The following is a 14490-nucleotide window of genomic DNA, read 5'->3' on the forward strand; positions in this document are numbered from 1 at the left end:
CGCCTTTATAAACGTATCTTATTGTATAGATATACAAACAATTTTAAATAGAGACCGGGACGCTTTAACAGGTAAACTAACACTTGGCTTCTTACTTTCAACCCAAATAAGACTAAAGATAGTTTATTTTGAACTATTTTTTACGGAAAGTCACATTCAATTCAGTTGCAATATGGTCAGATCATGCAAAGGAAGTTTATAAATCAGTAATGAAAACAAAATTTTGAGAAAGCTCAAAATATGTGTTAGGAATTTACAAATGCATGTGAGGTTTGGGACTAACGTAATCGGGTCGATTCTGTTCAATTCAAGTTCAAGTTCTTTATTAACTTTGCATCTTCCGACGTATCAGTATAGTGTACACATCTACATAACATTGACAATATAAGAAAAATAAACACGCACAAGTCTAACGTCCTATCAACATCTATGGTCATTTAGGACGGTCTCCCGTGTGTGCTGTTTTGTCAGTATACTTCGCTGAAGCATATTAGGGACGACGCCCAGCTGAGCACCACACCCAGCAGGGCACCACACCCAGCAGGACACCACACCCAGCAGGGAACCACACCCAACAGGGAACCACACCCAACAGGGAACCACACCCAGTGACATTATGCTGACAACTCTTTATATACAGCGCGTTAGTCATGGTAGAAAACTATCATGTTTAGAAACTCTGGTATGACTTTGCCAGAACCCAGGCATCGTCGGAAACCGTTCTACTCTGTCGTTAGTGACACAAGACCCAGAAAGTGCAGTGATATACACAAACGATAGAGCAGTGTCTCCTGGGTTTCCAACGATGTCCTCACAGAGGCAAGGCCAAAAGTGAGGCAGTGTCAATGGAGAATTAAAAAAAAAAAAAAAAAAAATTTACGATCATGCAATGGGGACGGCAGGTATAATTCTTACGCCCTACATGTAGGAACTGGAGAATATATACATGTAGTACATATAAATTACACGTTTACACCGTCTTATTCCATAACCTTCCTGATTTGGGAGCAAGACTCGTGATCTTTGACCCCAACTTTATACAAAAAGTTATTTATTTGCAATTTTTTACACTGATGTTTTTTAAAATCCAATAGTTATAAGTACACCGAAAAAATCAGCTTCAAATCTGTATATTGACACACACATGAATATTAGTTTGGTAAATGGATAACACCATCAGTCAACATCGAATGGGACGCATCAGCCACATAGCATAAAACACAAACCGCCACTTTTGATACTCCCAACCTCAAATCACAACATCTTAAAGAAGAGAAGAAAGAGGTACATCACTGCACGTTCTGTATCTTGAAATTCTCACGCACGAATCCCCTGTAAAAAAAGGTGGGAAATCTGGTAGTCCATAAGAAAAATACCGAAGCTAACAAAGCTTTGAACGATACAGTACATGCATCTCCCAGAACGAGGTTGGGGATTCCCCATACCGCAATACTTAACTACATGTTATCATTGTGAAACCTGATTGCCTTCATGTTGATTATCAGTGTCTTCACACATGACAGGTTTGGTAAGGTTCCGGGACGATTCCCGGTCAGATTTTTTGGAGGAAGAAGATCACTATGAGATTGGTAATTTGTTTATGTTGTCATGTTTCCTAGACCAGGGTGTGGTATATAGCTATTGCGCTGTTACATGCTAGATACTGTCTTAGTTTCCTGTCGTGTAAACCTCTAATATTATTGGAGTATTTATATATATATCATATATGTAGCGCCTACTGTTATGATGAGCTGTCTATAGGGCTCACATTATGAATGAGTGTTTCTTATCTAATAATTTTGTCCCAGGTTGTGATAAGTACTATATGGTAACTGAAATAAAGGTAGTTGGTACGTACAGTATGATGTCGGATCTAAAAATATCAGTGTCTAGACCAGTCTGGGGATTTCCTTCCCGGTGTAAATGATTAAGTCAATAATATCGTCATTTCATTGTTACATATAATGGTATAAGCTATCATATACAAATGTATGTTGTGTTGTAGTCCCTCTGAAGTGTGACTGTATATGTTGTGTTGTATTCCCTCTGAAGTGTGACTGTATATGTTGTGTTGTATTCCCTCTGAAGTGTGACTGTATATGTTGTGTTGTATTCCCTCTGAAGTGACTATGTTTCCCTCTGAAGTGTGACTGTATATGTTGTGTTGTAGTCCCTCTAATGTGACTGTATATGTTGTGTTGTAGTCCCTCTGATGTGTGACTGTATATGTTGTGTTGTAGTCCCTCTGATGTGTGACTGTATATGTTGTGTTGTAGTCCCTCTGAAGTGTGACTGTATATGTTGTGTTGTAGTCCCTCTAATGTGACTGTATATGTTGTGTTGTAGTCCCTCTGAAGTGTGACTGTATATGTTGTGTTGTAGTCCCTATGATGTGTGACTGTATATGTTGTGTTGTAGTCCCTATGATGTGTGACTGTATATGTTGTACTGTAGTCCCTCTGATGTGTGACTGTATATGTTGTGTTGTCCCTCTGATGTGTGACTGTATATGTTGTGTTGTAGTCCCTCTGATGTGTGACTGTATATGTTGAGTTGTCCCTCTGAAGTGTGACTTTGTAGGTTGTGCTGTAGTTCCCCTGATGTGTGACTGTATATGTTGTGTTGTCCCTCTGATGTGTGACTGTATATGTTGTGTTGTAGTCCCTCTGATGTGTGACTGTATATGTTGAGTTGTCCCTCTGAAGTGTGACTTTGTAGGTTGTGCTGTAGTTCCCCTGATGTGTGACTGTATATGTTGTGTTGTCCCTCTGAAGTGTGACTGTATGTGTTGTGTTGTAGTCCCTATGAAGTGTGACTGTATATGTTGTGTTGTAGTCCCTCTGATGTGTGACTGTATATGTTGTGTTGTAGTCCCTCTGATGTGTGACTGTATATGTTGTGTTGTCCCTCTGATGTGTGACTGTATATGTTGTGTTGTAGTCCCTCTGATGTGTGACTGTATATGTTGTGTTGTAGTCCCTCTGATGTGTGACTTTGTAGGTTGTGCTGTATTCCCTCTGAAGTGTGACTGTATATGTTGTGTTGTATTCCCTCTGAAGTGTGACTGTATATGTTGTGTTGTCCCTCTGAAGTGTGACTTTGTAGGTTGTGTTATATTCCCTCTGAAGTGTGACTGTATATGTTGTGCTGTAGTCCCTCTGAAGTGTGACTGTATATGTTGTGCTGTAGTCCCTCTGAAGTGTGACTGTATATGTTGTGCTGTAGTTCCCCTGATGTGTAACTGTATAAGTTGTGTTATATTCCCTCTGATGTGTGACTGTATATGTTGTGTTGTAGTCCCTCTGATGTGTAACTGTATAAGTTGTGTTATATTCCCTCTGATGTGACTGTGAATGTTGTGTGGTAGTCCATATGATGTGTGACTGTATATGTTGTGTTGTAGTCCCTCTGATGTGACTGTATATGTTGTGTTGTAGTCCCCCTAAAGTGTGACTGTATATGTTGTGTTGTAGTCCCTCTGAAGTGTGACTGTATATGTTGTGCTGTAGTTCCCCTGATGTGTAACTGTATAAGTTGTGTTATATTCCCTCTGATGTCTGACTGTACTTACGCTGTGTTGTAGGAGATGTTGTGTCAGATGACTCCAGTGAATCTGACAGTGATAATTCTGAGTCTGCTTTTCACCGCATGCGGCGCCTATTTCGGAAACATCGACATGATATTGAGATCGATATTTGTAAAGGCCCAGTACAAGAGGAGGTGTCCACAAAGCTACAAAAGAACCCTCGGCCATTGTTAGATTTGGCAGCATCAGCTACAGCCTTGCACCACAGCTGGGAAAGCCTGGAAAAATGTGTGCCACCTTTGGACCTACTTCTGCTTAGGAAGGTAAGACAGGATGGAATTCAGATAATTTCTGCTTGGTCTGATGAACACCTAATCTGGTCATGGTCCCTTCACTTGAGTTCCTCCATAGGAAAATGTTGTTGTTTATAAAGAAAATATTGGTTAAGGAACCTTTGTGAATCAAGGTGTTTTACAATAAATCTGTGCCTGGTAACAAGTCCAAACTTATCTGTAGCTGTACATTAGTTAGAATAACTTTCAAGTTGGTAATTTAATTGTCCTGTAGTAAGCCTGCCTCTGTCTTTGAGGCAGAAGTTATGTGTCGGCCTGTTGTAGTTACTTACTTTGAGGCAGAAGTTATGTGTCGGCCTGTTGTAGTTACTGACTTTGAGGCAGAAGTTATGTGTCGGCCTGTTGTAGTTACTGACTTTGAGGCAGAAGTTATGTGTCGGCCTGTTGTAGTTACTGACTTTGAGGCAGAAGTTATGTGTCGGCCTGTTGTAGTTACTGACTTTGAGGCAGAAGTTATGTGTCAGCCTGTTGTAGTTACTGACTTTGAGGCAAAAGTTATGTGTCGGCCTGTTGTAGTTACTGACTTTGAGGCAGAAGTTATGTGTCAGCCTGTTGTAGTTACTGACTTTGAGGCAGAAGTTATGTGTCGGCCTGTTGTAGTTACTGACTTTGAGGCAGGAGTTATGTGTCAGCCTGTTGTAGTTACTGACTTTGAGGCAGAAGTTATGTGTCAGCCTGTTGTAGTTACTGACTTTGAGGCAGAAGTTATGTGTCGGGCTGCCAGAGTTACTGACTTTGAGGCAGAAGTTATTTGTTGGCCTGTTGTAGTTACTGACTTTGAGGCAGAAGTTATTAGTCGACCTGCCAGAGTTACTGACTTTGAGGCAAAAGTTATGTGTTAACCTGCTGTAGTCTGACTTTATTTTAAGAAGTGTGCACTCCAAGTTCATTTCAATATCTGCTACAATTGCTTTGATTACCTCTGCATATTGTAGATAATGAAGGAAAAAGGAATTTTCACTTTGTACTAAAACTATTTATCAGCTTAAAATGATTTACAAAAAAAATATGTTGAAACTTTTATCAAGCTTTTTAATCAATTTCGAATATTATTCTTCAGAATTTATTGTAATTGAACTTTGTAGACTTAATAAAATTCTTAATTTATCTAACTTTTGAGATGACGTTTTTAATTTCCTAATCCAGGCCAGATATTTTGTAATATTCTGTTTTTGGTCATAGATATCACGTTGGTCATTCCCAAGTGACGTAAAGAACGTGAAATATTGTGCACGACTCTGCATGAAAACGGAGGATGAGTGGAGGAAGGCAGACAGCATGTGTAAGGATGGATATATCAGGGAGATGCGACAAGTTGGTGAGACTTTCTCTACAAATGATAAAGGTTTTATCAATTTCCACAAAGGATCGAGGCGAGCCTATGGTGCATCATATGTTGTCATGTTTTTCTGTTAATTGACTCTTTCTCAAAGATCAAAAGGCCTAGAATCATGATATCTCTCGGGTAGGTTCCAGGGATGGAGCGCCAAAAGTTTACAAAAATACAATATTATGACCCTGATTAATATTCAATGTCAGAGGTCAAATTCATCAAAATATTTGAATTACTGCTTTTGATTAACTAAAAGGCCTAGAATCAAGATATATAGTTGATAGGTTCCTGGGATACAGCCCCATAGTTTGCGAAAAGAAATGACCTTGGTCCTTATTCAAGGTCACTGGGGTCAAATGTGGTAAAACATTCAAACAACTTATGTTATGTGAGCCCAACAGAGGCCAAAAAGAACAACAGCATTGGGTCATATACATGCAAAAGTCCTCAGTAGCCCTTGAAAAGTTTAAAACTCTTGAAGAGATGAAGAATAAATGGCTATTAAGTATTTTTAAAACAGTGTTAAATGGCCCTAAGTATAATGGCCCATACTTAGACTTTGCTTTCCCCACCCCTGGTCCTGCCTGATGGGTCACCAGAACAATGTCTAGATTCTATAGAATAATGTGTGTTACGCAGTGAGTCGATTATAGACTGCCCTCAATTTTGTAATATTACAAAGTACTGATTGTACACTTCCTTGCATTTTCAGGATTGATGTTATCAGCGGTTGTTGGTAAGCCAACTTCAAAAGTTATTTCAAAAGTGACTTTGAAATTTGAGAAACAGACAATTGTGTCTACAAAATGCAGTCATTGTCCAAAGAAGTTGTGGTGCTGTCACATATTGTCTGTGGCGTTGCATCGAATCAGGCAAGCAGACAGGGTATGTATTACTACATTCTAATTAAAATTTGATGTTTGATTAAAGTTCAATTGGACATAATATTTTTAGTAGATTGGTATTAGTTTTACAGTCACTGAGAAATATCCAATTTGAGTGATACAGGCCCCATGGACCTCTAGTTACTAGCTAGTCTGGCAGCAAGTGCATGCAAGTAAATCATCAAGCATCAGCTATTACCATATAAGGCCTCCTGTAATGATATCTATGGTTCTTTTGATATCAATGTAAGATTTGTATGTTTTGTATTGGTGTGTGAAATTAGAGAGTATAAGATCACTTTACCAGCTCAGACTAGTGGGAATTTCCCTTTAGTCTAGTGGTGGGATAACAGCTCAGGCTAGTGGGAATTTCCCTTTAGTCTAGTGGTGGGATAACAGCTCAGGCTAGTGGGAATTTCCCTTTAGTCTATTTGTGGGATAACAGCTCAGGCTAGTGGGAATTTCCCTTTAGTTTAGTGGTGGGATATCTGAGAGATAGAGGTCCCTAGACCGAGGCCCACAATGGGCAGATTATTTTTTATGACTTGTTCCTATTACAGATTTGGTGCCATTGATCTCTCCAAGTGTAAGCTTTAAGAGAGTCCTAGTTTCCCTGTTGTGAGTGTGATATGTCCAGGTGAAGTTGTGTCTTATGACAGTAACACCAGTTACCCTGTTGTGTGTGTGATATGTCCAGGTGAAGTTGTGTCTTATGACAGTAACACCAGTTACCATGTTGTGTGAGATGTCCAGGTGAAGTTGTGTCTTATGACAGTAACACCAGTTACCCTGTTGTGTGTGTGATATGTCCAGGTGAAGTTGTCTCTTATGACAGTAACACCAGTTACCATGTTGTGTGATATGTCCAGGTGAAGATGTCTCTTATGACAGTAACACCAGTTACCATGTTGTGTGATATGTCCAGGTGAAGTTGTGTCTTATGACAGTAACACCAGTTACCCTGTTGTGTGTGTGATATGTCCAGGTGAAGTTGTGTCTTATGACAGTAACACCAGTTACCCTGTTGTGTGATATGTCCAGGTGAAGTTGTGTCTTATGACAGTAACACCAGTTACCATGTTGTGTGATATGTCCAGGTGAAGTTGTGTCTTATGACAGTAACACCAGTTACCCTGTTGTGTGTGTGATATGTCCAGGTGAAGATGTCTCTTATGACAGTAACACCAGTTACCATGTTGTGTGATATGTCCAGGTGAAGTTGTGTCTTATGACAGTAACACCAGTTACCATGTTGTGTGATATGTCCAGGTGAAGTTGTGTCTTATGACAGTAACACCAGTTACCCTGTTGTGTGATATGTCCAGGTGAAGTTGTGTCTTATGACAGTAACACCAGGTACCATGTTGTGTGATATGTCCAGGTGAAGTTGTGTCTTATGACAGTAACACCAGTTACCCTGTTGTGTGATATGTCCAGGTGAAGTTGTGTCTTATGACAGTAACACCAGTTACCCTGTTGTGTGATATGTCCAGGTGAAGTTGTGTCTTATGACAGTAACACCAGTTACCATGTTGTGTGATATGTCCAGGTGAAGTTGTGTCTTATGACAGTAACACCAGTTACCCTGTTGTGTGATATGTCCAGGTGAGGTTGTGTCTTATGACAGTAACACCAGTTACCATGTTGTGTGAGATGTCCAGGTGAAGTTGTGTCTTATGACAGTAACACCAGTTACCCTGTTGTGTGATATGTCCAGGTGAAGATGTCTCTTATGACAGTAACACCAGTTACCATGTTGTGTGATATGTCCAGGTGAAGTTGTGTCTTATGACAGTAACACCAGTTACCATGTTGTGTGATATGTCCAGGTGAAGATGTCTCTTATGACAGTAACACCAGTTACCATGTTGTGTGATATGTCCAGGTGAAGTTGTGTCTTATGACAGTAACACCAGTTACCCTGTTGTGTGATATGTCCAGGTGAAGTTGTCTCTTATGACAGTAACACCAGTTACCATGTTGTGTGATATGTCCAGGTGAAGTTGTGTCTTATGACAGTAACACCAGTTACCATGTTGTGTGATATGTCCAGGTGAAGATGTCTCTTATGACAGTAACACCAGTTACCATGTTGTGTGATATGTCCAGGTGAAGTTGTGTCTTATGACAGTAACACCAGTTACCATGTTGTGTGAGATGTCCAGGTGAAGTTGTGTCTTATGACAGTAACACCAGTTACCATGTTGTGTGATATGTCCAGGTGAAGTTGTGTCTTATGACAGTAACACCAGTTACCCTGTTGTGTGATATGTCCAGGTGAAGATGTCTCTTATGACAGTAACACCAGTTACCATGTTGTGTGTGTGATATGTCCAGGTGAAGTTGTGTCTTATGACAGTAACACCAGTTACCATGTTGTGTGTGTGATATGTCCAGGTGAAGTTGTGTCTTATGACAGTAACACCAGTTACCCTGTTGTGTGATATGTCCAGGTGAAGTTGTGTCTTATGACAGTAACACCAGTTACCATGTTGTGTGATATGTCCAGGTGAAGTTGTGTCTTATGACAGTAACACCAGTTACCATGTTGTGTGAGATGTCCAAGTGAAGTTGTGTCTTATGACAGTAACACCAGTTACCCTGTTGTGTGTGTGATATGTCCAGGTGAAGTTGTGTCTTATGACAGTAACACCAGTTACCATGTTGTGTGAGATGTCCAGGTGAAGTTGTGTCTTATGACAGTAACACCAGTTACCATGTTGTGTGATATGTCCAGGTGAAGTTGTGTCTTATGACAGTAACACCAGTTACCCTGTTGTGTGATATGTCCAGGTGAAGATGTCTCTTATGACAATAACACCAGTTACCATGTTGTGTGTGTGTGATGTGTCCAGGTGAAATTCTATCTTTTATCTTTTTGATAGCTTAGCGAGATAAAACTGATATGTCCAGGTGAAGTTGTGTCTTATGACAGTAACACCAGTTACCATGTTGTGTGATATGTCCAGGTGAAGTTGTGTCTTATGACAGTAACACCAGTTACCCTGTTGTGTGTGTGATATGTCCAGGTGAAGATGTCTCTTATGACAGTAACACCAGTTACCATGTTGTGTGATATGTCCAGGTGAAGTTGTGTCTTATGACAGTAACACCAGGTACCATGTTGTGTGATATGTCCAGGTGAAGTTGTGTCTTATGACAGTAACACCAGTTACCCTGTTGTGTGATATGTCCAGGTGAAGTTGTGTCTTATGACAGTAACACCAGGTACCATGTTGTGTGATATGTCCAGGTGAAGTTGTGTCTTATGACAGTAACACCAGTTACCATGTTGTGTGATATGTCCAGGTGAAGTTGTGTCTTATGACAGTAACACCAGTTACCCTGTTGTGTGATATGTCCAGGTGAAGTTGTGTCTTATGACAGTAACACCAGTTACCATGTTGTGTGATATGTCCAGGTGAAGTTGTGTCTTATGACAGTAACACCAGTTACCCTGTTGTGTGATATGTCCAGGTGAGGTTGTGTCTTATGACAGTAACACCAGTTACCATGTTGTGTGAGATGTCCAGGTGAAGTTGTGTCTTATGACAGTAACACCAGTTACCCTGTTGTGTGATATGTCCAGGTGAAGTTGTCTCTTATGACAGTAACACCAGTTACCATGTTGTGTGATATGTCCAGGTGAAGTTGTGTCTTATGACAGTAACACCAGTTACCATGTTGTGTGATATGTCCAGGTGAAGTTGTCTCTTATGACAGTAACACCAGTTACCATGTTGTGTGATATGTCCAGGTGAAGTTGTGTCTTATGACAGTAACACCAGTTACCCTGTTGTGTGATATGTCCAGGTGAAGATGTCTCTTATGACAGTAACACCAGTTACCATGTTGTGTGATATGTCCAGGTGAAGTTGTGTCTTATGACAGTAACACCAGTTACCATGTTGTGTGAGATGTCCAGGTGAAGATGTCTCTTATGACAGTAACACCAGTTACCATGTTGTGTGATATGTCCAGGTGAAGTTGTGTCTTATGACAGTAACACCAGTTACCATGTTGTGTGAGATGTCCAGGTGAAGTTGTGTCTTATGACAGTAACACCAGTTACCATGTTGTGTGATATGTCCAGGTGAAGTTGTGTCTTATGACAGTAACACCAGTTACCCTGTTGTGTGATATGTCCAGGTGAAGATGTCTCTTATGACAGTAACACCAGTTACCATGTTGTGTGTGTGATATGTCCAGGTGAAGTTGTGTCTTATGACAGTAACACCAGTTACCATGTTGTGTGTGTGATATGTCCAGGTGAAGTTGTGTCTTATGACAGTAACACCAGTTACCCTGTTGTGTGATATGTCCAGGTGAAGTTGTGTCTTATGACAGTAACACCAGTTACCATGTTGTGTGATATGTCCAGGTGAAGTTGTGTCTTATGACAGTAACACCAGTTACCCTGTTGTGTGAGATGTCCAGGTGAAGTTGTGTCTTATGACAGTAACACCAGTTACCCTGTTGTGTGTGTGATATGTCCAGGTGAAGTTGTGTCTTATGACAGTAACACCAGTTACCATGTTGTGTGAGATGTCCAGGTGAAGTTGTGTCTTATGACAGTAACACCAGTTACCATGTTGTGTGATATGTCCAGGTGAAGTTGTGTCTTATGACAGTAACACCAGTTACCCTGTTGTGTGATATGTCCAGGTGAAGATGTCTCTTATGACAATAACACCAGTTACCATGTTGTGTGTGTGTGATGTGTCCAGGTGAAATTCTATCTTTTATCTTTTTGATAGCTTAGCGAGATAAAACTGAAAAATGGTTTGATATGGGCATCATCATCATATATCTGCAGTATGTTTATATAACTATTTATAGGTACCTGTTTATCCACCAATGACCGAGATCTTATCAGAAATGTCACGTGACCAGCTGCAGAAACTTCTACAATGTGCAATTAATGATGAACCAGAAACCCTTCTCCCAGTTTTCAGCAATTTGGGTAAGTGTTAGCTTGTCATAGTTATAGCTCTCTTTAACTCTCAACTACAAATAGTACAGGTATTCAGTAAGTGTTAGCTTGTCATAGTTATAGCTCTCTTAACCTCTCAACCACAAATAGTACAGGTATTCAGTAAGTGTTAGCTTGTCATAGCTATAGCTCTCTTAAACTCTCAACCACAAATAGTACATGTATTCAGTAAGTGTTAGCTTGTCATAGTTATAGCTCTCTTTAACTCTCAACTACAAATAGTACAGGTATTCAGTAAGTGTTAGCTTGTCATAGTTATAGCTCTCTTAAACTCTCAACCACAAATAGTACATGTATTCAGTAAGTGTTAGCTTGTCAAAGTTATAGCTCTCTAAAACTCTCAACCACAAATAGTACATGTAGTGGGTAAGTGTTAGCTTGTCATAGTTATAGCTCTCTAAAACTCTCAACCACAAATAGTACAGGTATTCAGTAAGTGTTAGCTTGTCAAAGTTATAGCTCTCTAAAACTCTCAACCACAAATAGTACATGTAGTGGGTAAGTGTTAGCTTGTCATAGTTATAGCTCTCTAAAACCCTCAACCACAAATAGTACATGTAGTGGGTAAGTGTTAGCTTGTCAAAGTTATAGCTCTCTAAAACTCTCAACCACAAATAGTACAGGTATTCAGTAAGTGTTAGCTTGTCATAGTTATAGCTCTCTAAAACTCTCAACCACAAATAGTACAGGTATTCAGTAAGTGTTAGCTTGTCATAGCTATAGCTCTCTTAAACTCTCAACCACAAATAGTACATGTAGTCAGTAAGTGTTAGCTTGTCATAGTTATAGCTCTCTTTAACTCTCAACTACAAATAGTACAGGTATTCAGTAAGTGTTAGCTTGTCATAGTTATAGCTCTCTTTAACTCTCAACTACAAATAGTACAGGTATTCAATAAGTGTTAGCTTGTCATAGTTATAGCTCTCTAAAACTCTCAACCACAAATAGTACATGTAGTGGGTAAGTGTTAGCTTGTCATAGTTATAGCTCTCTAAAACTCTCAACCACAAATAGTACAGGTATTCAGTAAGTGTTAGCTTGTCATAGTTATAGCTCTCTTAAACTCTCAACCACAAATAGTACATGTATTCAGTAAGTGTTAGCTTGTCAAAGTTATAGCTCTCTAAAACTCTCAACCACAAATAGTACATGTAGTGGGTAAGTGTTAGCTTGTCATAGTTATAGCTCTCTAAAACTCTCAACCACAAATAGTACAGGTATTCAGTAAGTGTTAGCTTGTCAAAGTTATAGCTCTCTAAAACTCTTAACCACAAATAGTACATGTAGTGGGTAAGTGTTAGCTTGTCATAGTTATAGCTCTCTAAAACTCTCAACCACAAATAGTACATGTAGTGGGTAAGTGTTAGCTTGTCAAAGTTATAGCTCTCTAAAACTCTCAACCACAAATAGTACAGGTATTCAGTAAGTGTTAGCTTGTCATAGTTATAGCTCTCTAAAACTCTCAACCACAAATAGTACAGGTATTCAGTAAGTGTTAGCTTGTCATAGTTATAGCTCTCTAAAACTCTCAACCACAAATAGTACAGGTATTCAGTAAGTGTTAGCTTGTCATAGCTATAGCTCTCTTAACCTCTCAACCATAATTAGTACAGGTATTCAGTAAGTGTTAGCTTGTCATAGCTATAGCTCTCTTAAACTCTCAACCACAAATAGTACAGGTATTCAATAAGTGTTAGCTTGTCATAGTTATAGCTCTCTAAAACTCTCAACCACAAATAGTACATGTAGTGGGTAAGTGTTAGCTTGTCATAGTTATAGCTCTCTAAATCTCTCAACCACAAATAGTACATGTAGTGGGTAAGTGTTAGCTTGTCATAGTTATAGCTCTCTTAACCTCTCAACCACAAATAGTTCAGGTATTCAGTAAGTGTTAGCTTGTCAAAGTTATAGCTCTCTAAAACTCTCAACCACAAATAGTACATGTAGTGGGTAAGTGTTAGCTTGTCATAGTTATAGCTCTCTAAAACTCTCAACCACAAATAGTACAGGTATTCAGTAAGTGTTAGCTTGTCATTGTTATAGTTCTCTTAAACTCTCAACCACAAATAGTACAGGTATTCAATAAGTGTTAGCTTGTCATAGTTATAGCTCTCTAAAACTCTCAACCACAAATAGTACATGTAGTGGGTAAGTGTTAGCTTGTCATAGTTATAGCTCTCTAAAACTCTCAACTACAAATAGTACAGGTATTCAGTAAGTGTTAGCTTGTCATAGTTATAGTTCTCTTAAACTCTCAACCACAAATAGTACAGGTATTCAGTAAGTGTTAGCTTGTCATAGTTATAGCTCTCTAAAACTCTCAACTACAAATAGTACATGTAGTGGGTAAGTGTTAGTTTATCATAGTTATAGCTCTCTTAACCTCTCAACCACAAATAGTACATGTATTGAGTAAGTATTAGCTTGTCATAGTTACTAGCTCTCTTAAACTCTCAACCACAAATAATACATGTAGTGGGTAAGTGTTAGTTTATCATAGTTATAGCTCTCTTAAACTCTCAACCACAAATAGTACATGTAATTAACTGTTTATCTGGAAAGATTATTAGCATAATTGCCTCTGATTGGTAGCTGTCATATAATTGCAATAATGAAATAAACATATCTTTATGGCACTTTATCAATGTTTAAACTACTGGTTAATCTGCCTGTAATGAGAAAGCACACTGGAATTTGTTTATTGTTTAATGTGCAGAAAAAGAACCTATCATGATGCTGTTTTGTGGGCAAAGGGAGGTAATTCTTCGAAGTTTAAAATCTTTTTAGAGTTACAACACAAGAATTAACATTTCTTTTATTCAAATTCATGGTGTAATAATATCAGTGTATTTCCTAAATTGTCAAATTTCAGGGATGGTGTGAGAGGTGTTTAAGGATAAGAGAAATTAAAATTAATTATATATTTTTGACATGACTTGACACATCATTGAATAGTGAACCTTGAAAACCACAGATACATGTATAGAGATTGATCTTGTATCTTCACAGCATGTGATTACTGTAAGATAGACAAATTACTAAACTGTACACCTATAGGAACATTTCTTAGCTGTTACCACAAAATTAAATACATTTTTTATCATTTTTCAGACACTGTACAAGATCGTAAGTCTGATCTGTACAACCAGAATGGCGCACCAGACCCCACTTTTGGTATGGAAGGGGAGATCGACCAGATGTGGGATCTATCACTTGATAAACTCAAAGCAGATATGAAGAATTTGCATAATCTTTAGTAAGTATCAGAATTATCCTTGATACCTTTATGATATCTTATTTAGATTGGTAAGCATGAAATATGAATGAAATAATGGTATGTACACTGAAGAAGTAAACAGTGTATGTTGATTCAGCCACTCTGTGTAGATGTTGATTCAGCC

At 38.8% G+C, this 14490-nt stretch overlaps 1 protein-coding gene across 1 annotated transcript in view; it reads left to right on the top strand.

Moving 5' to 3' along the window:
* Positions 1-1451: 1451 nt before the first annotated feature.
* LOC117325636 overlaps positions 1452-14490 on the top strand; it is a 36983-nt gene continuing 23944 nt past the window's right edge. Inside the window, exons 1-6 of the mRNA XM_033882024.1 lie at positions 1452-1589; positions 3584-3849; positions 5062-5197; positions 5925-6097; positions 10936-11059; positions 14201-14345. Of these exons, the coding sequence (XP_033737915.1) occupies positions 1517-1589; positions 3584-3849; positions 5062-5197; positions 5925-6097; positions 10936-11059; positions 14201-14345 (917 nt within the window). The 5' untranslated portion in view covers positions 1452-1516. The remainder of the gene's footprint in view (positions 1590-3583; positions 3850-5061; positions 5198-5924; positions 6098-10935; positions 11060-14200; positions 14346-14490) is intronic.

The sequence above is a fragment of the Pecten maximus genome, chromosome 4, assembly GCF_902652985.1.
Source record: "Pecten maximus chromosome 4, xPecMax1.1, whole genome shotgun sequence".
Classification (NCBI taxonomy): domain Eukaryota; kingdom Metazoa; phylum Mollusca; class Bivalvia; order Pectinida; family Pectinidae; genus Pecten; species Pecten maximus.